This window comes from Elephas maximus, chromosome 3 (genome assembly GCF_024166365.1).
Source record: "Elephas maximus indicus isolate mEleMax1 chromosome 3, mEleMax1 primary haplotype, whole genome shotgun sequence".
In the NCBI taxonomy this organism is placed as follows: Eukaryota; Metazoa; Chordata; class Mammalia; order Proboscidea; family Elephantidae; genus Elephas; species Elephas maximus.
The window spans coordinates 165,520,180-165,532,542 of record NC_064821.1 but is presented as its reverse complement, the minus strand read 5'-3'; the positions used below and the strand labels follow the sequence as shown (position 1 = coordinate 165,532,542).

The following is a 12,363-nucleotide window of genomic DNA, read 5'->3' as shown; positions in this document are numbered from 1 at the left end:
AAATCAACAGCCACTGAAACCAGCTTGGGGGCTGGTGGTGTGGTAAAATATATGCAAGTACTTAGCTTTTGCCAAGAGCGCCATTATTCTCTGGTTCTGGAGGTGTGAGTAGGCTGTGCAGTTCGCTGGTTCTCCTTGAGGAAACGGCAGCCAAACGCTACCACCAGCCCGCAGCAGTCGCTCCCGGGAATGGTGCCTGAGGGTTACTGGTGATTCAGGTCTGTCTTCTGAACCGTCTGTCTCTCCCCCTGCTGCTCAGTCTGCTGTCTGACTTTGCCTTTGATGTTCAAGGCTCCTAGCTTATAAATACAATCGTTTTGCTTGTTTTTTCGGGTTTTTGTTGTAAGAGGGATCACCAGAAGTGTCTAACTACTCTGCCATCTCGGCCCCGCCTCTGTTCTACCCATTGTTGAAAGTTGGGTATTGAAGTCTCCATATGTTATTGTTGAATTGTCCATTTTATTTTACTAGTTTTTGCTTTAGGTGTTCCGGGGCTATGTTGTTAGGTTTGGAGCCCTGGTGGCACAGCGGTTAAGTGTTCAGCTGCTAACCAAAAGGTTGGCAATTTGAATCTACAAGCTGCTCTTTAGATACCGTCTGGGAGAGGCAGTTCTGCTCTGTCCTATAGGGCCAGTATGTGTCAGAATCGACTCAATGGCAATGGTTTTGTTTTTTTTGTTGTTATTTGGTTGCTAGGTTCACATGTTTATAATGGTCATATCTTCTTGACGGATTGATCGTGTTATCCTTAATAAATGTCCTTTATCTGTAGTCACAATTTTTGTCTTAAAGTCTATTTTGACTGATATTAGTAGGCACTCCTCCCCCCCTCATTTTTCCTGTTTGCATGAAATATCTTTTTCATTCTTTTACTTTTAACCTATGCGTGTCAATGAATCTAAGTGTTTCTCTTGTGGACTACATATTGTTAGATCATTTTTTGAAAAATTCATTCTACCAATCTCTGCCTTTATATTAGAGTGTTTAATCCACCTATATTCAGTGTAATTACTGATAAGGTAAAATTTACATTTGCCATTTTGCTATTTGTTTTTGATATATCTTTTTTTCCCTCTGTCCCGCCATTGCTGCCTTCTTCATCTTCAACAGATATTTTCTAATACACAGTTTTAATTCCCTTGTTTATTTTACTATACTTTATTTTCTTAGTGATTGCCTTGAGGATTGCAGTTAACATCGTTAAATTAAAACAGTCTAGTTTGGAATAATGTCAATGTCATTTAAATAGTAAAGAAAACTGCTCTAATATAGCTTCATTGCCTCTCCCCTCTTTTTTCCTGTTACTGTCATACAAACTATAGATTTATGCATTATAAGCCTATTATAAGCTCATCAACACAGTATTATAATTATTGCTTTATGCATTTGTGTTTTAAATCAGATAAGAGTTACAAAGAAAAGTACATTTGTGCTGTATATTATATTTACCTATATTGTGCTCCATCTTTCTTCATATGATTTGAATTACTGTCTAATGTCTTTTCATTTCATGCTGAAGGACTCTATTTCTTGTAGGAAAGGTTTGCTAGTGATGAGTTCTCTCAGTTTTTGTTTATCTGGAAATATCTTCAATTCTTCATTTTTTTGAAGGATAGTTTTGCTGGGTATAGAATCCATGTTTGATAGCTTTTTTCCTTTAGCACTTTGATTAAGCCTCTGTCTTCCCTGGTTGCTGATGAGAAATCAGCTGTAATTATATTATTGAGGGTCCTTTGTACTTGAGGAGTTGCTTCTCATTTGTTACTTTTAAGATTCCTTTTGTCATTGGCTTTCTACAATTTTATTATGATGTGTCTAGGTCTGGATCTCTTTGAGTTTATTCTAGTTGAGGTTTGTTGAGCTTCTTGAATGTATATATTCATGTTTTTTTTATCCAATTTGGGATGTTTTCAGCCATTATTTCTTCAAATATCCTCTCTACCCTTTCTCTTCATTCTTTCTGGGGCTCTCCTAATGTGTATATTGGTGTACTTAATGATGTCTCAGAAGTCTCTGAGGTTATGTTCATCTATTATTATTCTATTTTCTTCCTGTTTCTCAGACCAGAAAATCTCAACTGACCTATCTTCAGGCTTGCCAGTTTTTTCTTCTTCTTGCTCAAATTTGCTGTTGAGCCCATCTAGTGAATTTTTCATTTCAGTTATTGTACATTTCAACCCAAGAATTTGTACTTGATTCTTTTTTTGTAAATCCAATCTCTTTATTGATACTGTAGTTAGTGAAATGTCATTTTCATACTTTACTTCTTTAGGCATGGTTTTCTTTAGTTGTTTGCACATACTTAAAATACCCAAAGCCAAATCCAGTGCTGTCTAGTCGATTCTGACTCATAGCGACGCTATAGGACAGAGTAGAACTGCCCCCATAGAGTTTCCAAGGAGCACCTGGTGGATTCAAACTGCTAACCCTTTAGTTCTTTGCACATACTTAAAATAGCTGATTTAAAACCTTTCTTTAATAAGTTCAATGTCTAGGCTTCATCAAAGATAGTTTCTAGTAATGGCTTTTTTTTTAACCTGTGTATACATGGGGTATACTTGTTTCACTGTCTCATAATTTTTTGTTGAAAACTGGACATTTTGTATACTATAATGTGGCAACTCCGGAAATCAGAATCTCCCTTCTCTGTATGGTTTATTTTTGTTGCTGCTTTTTGTTGCTACTATTGTCTGTTTAGTCATTTTTCTGTATTTTTTTTTTGTGTGTGAGCGCCACAAAACTCTCTATTTGATTAGCTTAGTGTTCAGCTAATGTTGGGACAGGGATTTCCTTAAATGCCCGGAACCACTAAATCTCCCAGTTTTTACTGAGAGGGTGTATGTGTGTGTTGGAATACAACATCAGTGCTCAGCCAGACACTTGACAACTCTACCTTAGCCTTCAATTTCTGCCTGTGCAAATGCGTAAGGTCAGCCAGAGGTGAGAACTTGGAGCTTCTGAAGTCTTTCCTGAGCTTGAAACAGCCCTATACATACATATGGCCTTCTATATTTCTAGAAATGTCAGAGCTTTTCAAAGTCCCTGTGGACTTTTTCAAAGTCCCTGTGGACTCGACGGCACTGGGTTATTTATGGACATCTTATTTACCAAATTTCCTTTTAAGCTTTTTAGTCTGTTGTTTGCCTCTGGAGTCCCTGGGTTATACAGATGGTTTAATGTTCAACTACTAGCTGAAAGAATGGTGGTTGAAACTCACTCAGAGGCTACCAAGAAGACAGACCTGGTGATCTGCTTCTTCAAGGCCATAGCCTTATAAAAAACCCTGTGAAGCAGTTCTACTCTGCATACATTGGGTCACCATGAGTCAGAATCAACTCAGTGTTAACTAACAGCAACATTGTTTGCCTGAACTGTGAATCACTGATTCAAGCAGCTGCAAAGTTACGACATTTGTCTGTAGGTGTTTTCAACAAATGCTCCTCTTCTCCCATCCCCAGAGAAGTGCTTTTTGAAGTGAGTGAGTTCAAGTTGAGTCAAATACAGATAACATTGTAAGTAGGGTCTTCTGGGGAACCAACCAAGAGACAGGGCAAATAATGACAGTTCTCTGGGAATAAGGCTTTGAAAGATCTCCAGTGCAGTCCTACTTCCTCTGGTGACTCTGAGGCTGACTGGGAATATAGGCTTTTCTATCAAACCTGTTGGAGAGCTGGAGATAGGACTAAGGAAAGTTAAAACACCGTAAAGTTTCCTGTTCTTAACTGAAATTAAGCTGTGCTTCTCTAATAAACTCTCTCCAAGCCTTTGGTTAATTTCTAGAGTTCTGAAAAGTTGATTCTGATAATTTTTAACATAATTTTTATTGCTTTAATGGAGAGATGAGTTTTTGGAGATCCTTACTCTGCCATTTTTGCTCATATCACTGATGTTACTTTTTAAAGATAATTTTTAACTACAAAAATTACAGAATAATACAAGTTACCAAATATTAAGTCAATATGAGTTACTTTACCAACTGAAAATAAGGAAATATGTTTTTTCATAAGGCAGTGAGGATTTCTGTAGATAGAGCAAAGCTCACTCGTTTCTTTGTTCTTAGTCTGATTAAAAAAATTAAAGTCCCTCTTAATTTTGTTGAGTGCTGAAGGTGTAGTCTTCACTCTCTCTGATGCACTTTCTTCATTAAGTTGAAGAGAAGGACAGAGAGTTTACTATTGTAAATTTTTTGAGGAAATCTCTAAAATTTCTAGTATTGAAAACATCTGGACTAAATTCTTATCCAAAAATTCTGTCTCATATACATGCTACTAATAATGGAGATTTCTTAATTGCTAAAGCCTCAAATTTCCTTGAAATGGTCTATTAAGTTCTTTTTTACGATATACATTTTATTTGATGTGTAATAAATTGTTTTTCTTTTTGGTAGGCATATACTGTGAAGACACCAACAAAAGTAAAAATACACCCAAAGGAAAACCAGAATTTACTGACCGAAGAGAGTAATAAAAAGAGAAAAATGGTCTTTGAATTCGATATTAATTCAGATAGTTCAGAAACAACTGATCTTTTGGTAAAAATTGCAAATAAGTGACATTTATTATTTGTTTACGTTATTTCTTAATGTATATGTATAATAGATGGACATGGTAACCATCATTGAAGTACCGAAATACATGGGAACTCTACTATAACACAGAGCCTTGTGCTTTTGCAGCATTTTAAAGAAATTAGAGTTGAAATAATTTGCCCCCAAATTTCAGAAAACATGGCATTTTGAAAATACTAGCTATAACATAATTGGCATATGAGATGAGTGATCATTGCCTTGTTTTCAAGCTGCATGTTAAAGAAAATCTTACCATATTTTCTTTTCTTTTTTTGTTTCTTTAAAAAAGCTAAGGTGAATATTTTTTATCTTGCTACAACCAACTCTATTCTTCTGGGCCCTCTTTATTTTGTGTATTATACATGTTCCTTTAATTTGCATCACTTATTAGTTGGTATCTGTGTCAACATATTGATTGAAAACTTTAACATTTCTATCACTCTTAAAAAAGTGAATGCATTAAGGATAGCATGTTTAAGAATGCTGTCTCCCCTAATACTTTGTATCAGTAATTAATCTACCATGAGTGTATTCGCACATACAAGTATTTTATGAAGTCATAATGATGAATTATTGAGATTCTACTAGATTCATTTAATTTATAAATAAACTCAACATACTAAATGGAATAATGCACCAAAATTACTTAAAAAATTCCAGCTAAAGCCATTTCGTTTATTAATCTCACTCTTCGAAGATCCTTCAAGTTTCCCCACTGCTTTGGGGCTCTCTATTTTTATTTCTTCTGGAATAATGAGTAGTTGAAGTCTTAAAACCCTAATTATTGAAGGTAACTTATAGAGCTTTTTCTCCAGTACCCCTGTTATATAGATAATGATTAACATTTTAGTAATTAAAACTGTGTGCCAGGCACTGTTCTAATCACTTTACGCCAGGGCTTTGGAGTGGTTCTAAATGGTCCAGTCATGGCTGAAGGAAACAAGGCAGGGCTTTGAACCAGTTTGAAGCAGTTCAGTCATGACTGAGGGAAACAAAGGCAGCGTATGCACTGCATAGCAACCAAATCTCTTGTGCGTTGCCTTTTGACCCAAGTCAAAAGGTGGTGGCCACTGTGCTGCTTTGAATGTGTGTTGCTGTCCATAGTCCTGCCAATAATCCAGTCTCCCACATCAGGAAATTTTCGGGAGCCGATAGTCCAATCTCGCAGAACAGAAAGCTTTCAGGAGCCTAATGCAGGAGATTGGATTATTGGCAGGGCTGTGGAGAGTGACACACATTCAAAGCCACTGCACCATCTTTGAGTGGGGCACCACTGCCTGTTTCCCACTTGGGTCAAAAGCTAATGCACAAGAAATCTGGTTGCTATGCAACATATACGCTGCCCTTGTTTCCCTCTGCCATGACTGAACTGCTTTAAACCAGTTGGAAGCCCTGCCTTGTTTCAGTTGGCCATGATTGATCTGTTTAAAACCAGTTCAGGGCCCTACTTTACGTAGATTTTTTATATGTTATAACAATTGCATGGTGTAGCAATATAGACAACGCTGTTATCTCTGTTTTACAAATGAGTAAACTGAGTCATACAGGTACCTTGTCCAATATCACATAGCTAGTGTCTTGGTCATCTAGTGCTGCTGTAACAGGAATACCACAAGTGGATGGCTTTAACAAAGAGAAATTTAGTTTCTCATAGTCTAGTAGGCTAGAAGTCCAAATTTAGGGCATCACTTCCAGGAAAAGGCTCTCTCTGTTGGCTCTGGATGAAGGTCTTTTTCATGCATCTTCCCCTGGACTAGGAGCTTCTTTTGCAGGAACCCCAGGTCTAAAGGACAGACTCAGCTCCTGGTGCTTCTTTCTTAGTGGTATCAGGTCCCCCTGTCTCTCTGCTTGCTTTTGTCTTTTATATCTCAAGAGACTACCTCAAGACACAGTCCAGTCCTGTAGGTTGAGTCCTGTCTCACTAACACAACTGCTGCCCATCCTTGCTCATTAACATCATAGAGGCAGGATTTACACAACATACAGGAAAATCACACAATACCTGGAATCATGGCCCAGCCCAATTGATACACATATTTTTGGGGGGACATAATTCAATCCATGACATTCTACCCTTTGGCCCCCCAAAAATCACACTTTGCAACATGCAAAACATATTCATTTTATCACATCATAGCAAAGGTCTTAACTCCAAGTCCCAAATCCAAAAATTCCTCTTCATCTGTGAAATCTAGAATACAGATTATCTGCTTCCAAGAGTACATTGGCAGAACAGGCCCAAGCTAGACATTTCCCATTAAAAATGTGCGAAACTGGAGGAAAAGAAGGGATAACAGGCACCAAACAAGTCAGCAGAATACGTTATATTAGCCCTCAAAGCTTTGAAAATAATCTTCTGTTCTCTGAGACAATTGACACAATGGCCCTTCCCTCCAGATTCTAGGTATTGGCCACACTTTTCAGATTATGAGTGGAGGCCTCTCGGCCCTGGGCTTCAGCTCTGCCTTCCAGGCCCACTGGGACAGCAACTCTGCTCCCTCGGCTTTAGGTGCACCATTCTCTTCCATCTGAGTGGCAACTCCACCCTTAGAAACATCAGAGGCCATGGCTCTGCCCTTTGAAACCCCTGAGGTCATGGCCATACCTTTTGGACAGAGGCAGCTCAGGCTTCTTGTGTTCTTTGCCTCCTCAGCTTCTGCTTCCTGGTTTCTTGGCCTCTCGTCTCCTTGGGCCTCATGCCCACATCTGCCCAGCTGTGACAAGTGTTCCAAAGCTCTGTAGCTCCACTGATAAGTACCTAGAGGCACTGTACTCCGCCGGGAAGCCTCCTGCACACAGGCACTCAGCTCTCTTCGTGGGTCAGCTCCAGCGCCATCTCACACTGGTCTCCTTGTTCTGCTGCTGCTGGTTGTCTGCTGTTGCTGCTTCTCTGCCCCTGCAGGTTCTCTGCTGTGCTTGTCCTCTGCCACTGTTGCAACTCTATCCATTCACAGTTTCAAAACCACTTCCACATTTTAGGTATCTGTTAGAACCCTAGTGGCATAATGGTTAAGTGCTACGGCTGCTAACCAAAAGGCTGGCAGTTTGAATCCACCAGGTGCTCCTTGGAAACTCTACGGGGCAGTTCTACTCTGTCCTATAGGGTCACTATGAGTCTGAATCGACTCGATGGCAGTGGGTTTGGTTAAAGCAGCACCCCACTCCTGGTACCAAATTCTGTCTTGGTTATCTAGTGCTGCTATAATGGAAGTACTACAAGCAGATGGTTTTAACAGAGAGAAATTTATTTTCTCACAGTCTGGTAGGCTAGAAGTCCAAATTCAGGGCGTCAGCTCCAGAGGAAGGCTCTCTGTTGGCTCTGGATGAAGGTCTTTCTCGTCAATCTTCCCCTGGACTAGGAGTTTCTTCTGAAGGACCAATGGGTCTAAAGTATGAGCTCTGCTCCTGGGGCTTCTTTCTTGGTGGTATGAGGTCCCCTTGTCTCTCTGCTTGCGTCTGTGTTTTATATCTCAAGAGATTGCCTCAAGACAAATCCAGTCCTGTAGGTTGAGTCCTGCCTCAGTAACACAACTGCTGCCCATCCTCCCTCACCAACATCACAGAGGCAGGAAACAGGAAAATCACACAATACTGGGAATCATGCCAGAGCCCAATTGGTACACACACTTTTGGAGGGCATAATTCAATCCATGGCAGCTAGTAAGGCACGGAGCCAAAATTTGAACACAGACTGCCTGCTGCATAACCCATGTTATCACTATTCCTAATAACTACCAATTTAAACTGAAGTCCAGGTATAGGAAAATATAATGAGAATTAGTAGAAAGAGGTAGGGATTTTTTTTATTTTTAATTCTTGTTTTTTTCAGTTGAACTTTAGATGAAGGTTTACAGAACTAAATACTTTCTTATCAAACAGTTAGTACACACATTGCTTTAAGACATTGGTTAACAACCCCACGACATGTCAACACTCTCCCTTTTCAACCCTAGGTTCTCTATTACCAGCTTTCCTGTTGCCTGCTACTTTCCATTTCCCACCCCAGGTTTGGTGTGCCCCCTTAGTCTTGCTTTGTTCCATGGGGCTGTTCAGTCTTTGGCTGAAGGGTGAACCTCAGGGGTGGCCTTATTACTGAGCTGAAAGGGTGTCCAGGGTCCATACTCTCAGGGTTTCTCCAGTCTCTGTCAGACCGGTAAGTCTGGTCTTTCTTTTTGAGTTAGAATTTTGTACTACATTTTTCTCCAGCTCTGTCCGGGACCTTCTATTGTGATCCCTGTCAGAGCAGTCAGTGGTAGTAGCCTGGCACCATCTCATTATACTGGACTCAGTCTGGTGGAGGCCATGGTAGATCTGATCCATTAGTCCTTTGGACTAATCTTTCCCTTGTGTCTTTAGTTTTCTTCCTTATTCCTTGTTTCCGAAGGTGTGAGACCAGTAGAGTATCCTAGACGGCTGCTCACAGGCTTTTAAGACCCCAGACGCTACTCACCGAGTAGAATGTAGAACATTTTCTTTATAAACTCTGTTATACCAATTGAGCTAGATGATCCCTGAGACCGTGGTCCCCTCAGCCCTGAGCCCAGCAGTTTGGTCCCTCAGGGAGTTTGGGTCTGTCAGTGGAGCTGCCATGGCCCTGCCTTGTACAGGGTATGCTGGCTTCCCCAGTATTACCCTTCATCAAAAGTTACCGCTTATCTATTGTCTATTAAGTGTTTTTCCATCCCCACCCCTCCCCACCCTTGTAACCATCAAAGATTGTTTCTTTTTGTATGTAAACCTTCTCATGAGTTTTTACAGTAGTGGTCTCCTACAATATTTGACCTTTTGTGATTGGCATGCTTCACTGAGCATAATGTCCTCCAGATGCATGCATGTTATGTGATGCTTCACAGATACATTGATGTTCTTTAGTATTGTGTAGTACTCCATCGTGTGTATGTCCCGTGGTTTGATTATCCATTCATCTGTTGATGGTCATCTAGATTGTTTCCATCTTTTTGCTATTGTGAACAGTGCTGCAGTGAACATGGGTGTACATATATCTATTCGTGTGATGACTCTTATTTCTCTAGGATATATTCCTAGGAGTGGGGTTGCTGGAACATATGGTATTTTTATTTCCAGCTTCCTAAGGAAGTACCATATCATTTTCCAAAATGGTTGTATCATTTTGCATTCCCACCAGTAGTGCATCAGAGTTCTGATCTCCCTGCAGCCTCTCCAGCATTTGTTGTTTACTGTTTTATTGATCGTGCCAGTAATCCCAGGGGTGAGATGGTATCTCATTGTGGTTTTGATTTGCATTTTTCTGGTGGCTAGAGATTGTGAGCATTTCCTCATGTGTATGTTGGCCCCTTGAATATCTTCTTTGGGGAAGTGTCTGTTTCCCTTACCCATTTTTTAACTGGATTATTTGTCTTTTTGTTGTAGAGGTATGGGATTTTCTTGTGCATTTTAGAGATTAGACCTTTGTCTGATTTATAATAGCCAAACATTTTTTCCCAGTCTGTAGGTTCTCTTTTTACTCTTTTGGTAAAGTTTTTTGATGAGCGTTTAAGTGTTTAATTTTTAGAAGACCCCAGTTAATCTAGCTTATCCTCTGGAGTTTGTGTGTTGTTGGTTGTGATTGGTATCCTGTTAATGCTGTGTATTAGGGCCTCTAGCATTGATCCTATTTTTTCTTCTAGGAATTTCATAGTTTTTGGCTTTATATTTAGGCCTTTGATCCACTTTGAGTTATTTTTTGTTTATGGTGTGAGATGTGGGTCCTGTTTCATTTTTCTGCAGATGGACATCCAGTTTTGCCAGCACCATTTGTTTAAAAGACCGTTTTTTCCCCGTTTGATGGACTTTGGGCCCTTGTCGGAGATCAGGTGACCATAGGTGGATGGGTTTACATCCCCGGTTAGATTTATTCCCAAGTATTTTACTTTTTTAGGGGCTATCGACTCAACAGCAGTGGGTTTTTGTAAATGGTATTGTTTTCCTGATTTCCCCTTCATCGTTCTCGTTATTGGTGTATAGGAATCCAACTGGTTTTTGTATGTTTCTCTTGTATTCTGCTGGTCTGTTGAATCTTTCTATTAGTTCCTGTAGTTTTATGGTGGAGTCTTGTGGATTTTCTGAGTATAGTATCATATCATCTGCATATAGGGAGAGTTTAACTTCTTCATTACCAATTTGGATGCCCTTTATTTCTGTTTCTTGCGTTATTGCTCTAGCTAAGACTTCCAACACAGTGTTAAATAGGAGTGGTGATAAAAGGGCATCCTTGTCTTTTTCCTGTTCTCAAGGGGAATGTTTGCAGCCTCTCTGAATTGAAAACGATGTTGGCCATTGGTTTTGCATGGGTAGGGCCAGGGCTTTTGAGTCAAACATCCAAGGGCTTAAACTCCCTGCTATTTTTTTAGCAGTGTGAGTTTAGGCCAATTTCTTAGCTGATCTTAGAATGATTTTATTTACTTTTTTAAACTTTACAACACAATAAACAAATTTTGGTATTATAGAATTCCACAATTGTTAAACTAAAAACTAAAAAACTAAAAATCCATTTCATAGTCCCTTGAAGCTTTTGGTCATTTTTGTAATTTTCTTGGCTATAGGAGTTAAATTTTCGTGAATAAAATAGAATCAAGATCTAGGTCCTTGCTTGGCAGATTGCAGAATTCTTTGTCATCATTGTCATCTTTTTTCTCCTACTTTTTTCTTCTTTCTCCTTTGTTCCTCCTCCCTCTTTCTTTTCCTTCTCTTCATATCTGATATGTAGCCAGAATTTTAATGATATAATATTAATGATGGTATTCCCCAAATTATACTTTTCTGTGTCTTTCTCCAAGAGCATGGTTTCAGAGGAAGAGACGTTTAAAAACCTGTGCAAAAATAATCATCCACCAATTTCTCAACTTCGTGTTACAACACCAAAACAGGTAGTTTTTCGATTTTATTTCAGAAAGCAAATTTTCAAAGCTGGACTTTCTTTTTTTAATTAAACATATTAAGACTTTATTGTGTTTTGTTTTGTATTCAGACCCCATCATCTCTAACAACCGCTGGATCCGCAGTGAAGTTTGGAGCTATGCGAAAGATGCCAGAGGACCGTTGGGCTGCAATTGCTAAAATGGATAGGAAAAAAAAGCTAAAGGAAGCAGAAAAGCTATTTGTTTAGTTTCAGAAAATCAGTGTGATTAAGGAGCCTAACAACATAAAATTTATAGTTAATTTTTTTAATTCTTATTTTCCAAAGAGCCAAATTTTTCTGGAAATTGAGTTTTTTTTTTTCATTTACATGAATAATTTGGTTTTTTTTTTAATTTATATTTTTATATTTTGGCCTAAATGTGAAATAAGTACATGTTACCTGAAAAACTGTAAGTGTATTCAGATAGATCATTACATTTTGTTGTTACCTTTTCTTGTATTCTTGAAAAGTGTATTTGCTAAGTTTTCAAATTTGCAAAGTTAGTCTTTGAATGCTAAGACCACATTATTGAGATTTACTCTTTATTCTTACTATTAAACTATTTTGAGTGTAATTAATTGCATCTTATTGATTCTTTGAAGCCATCTAAACAGCTGATCTTTATAGATTTCTTCCCTTTATTGTGCTTTAAGTGAAAGTTTACAAATCAAGTCTGTCTGTCATACAGAAAGTTATACACACCTTGCTATGTTCTCCTAGCGGCTGTCCCCCTAATAAGACAGCACACTCCTCCTCTCCACCCAGTATTCCCCATGTCTGTTCAACTAGCTCCTGTCCCTTAAACAGCTAATCTTTGTAGATTGACAATATTACTCCTTTTTCAAATCTTGAGAACATTTTAGTGGAATCTGACACT

The 12,363-nt window shown here is 38.8% G+C and overlaps 1 protein-coding gene across 1 annotated transcript in view; it reads left to right on the top strand.

Annotated features, from left to right (window-relative positions):
- Positions 1 to 11,767, top strand: part of SYCP1 (synaptonemal complex protein 1) — a 180,756-nt gene extending 168,989 nt beyond the window's left edge. Inside the window, exons 31-33 of the mRNA XM_049880007.1 lie at positions 4,388 to 4,531; positions 11,365 to 11,454; positions 11,556 to 11,767. Coding sequence (XP_049735964.1) covers positions 4,388 to 4,531; positions 11,365 to 11,454; positions 11,556 to 11,693 — 372 coding nt within the window. The 3' untranslated portion in view covers positions 11,694 to 11,767. The remainder of the gene's footprint in view (positions 1 to 4,387; positions 4,532 to 11,364; positions 11,455 to 11,555) is intronic.
- The last annotated feature ends 596 nt before the right edge of the window (positions 11,768 to 12,363 follow it).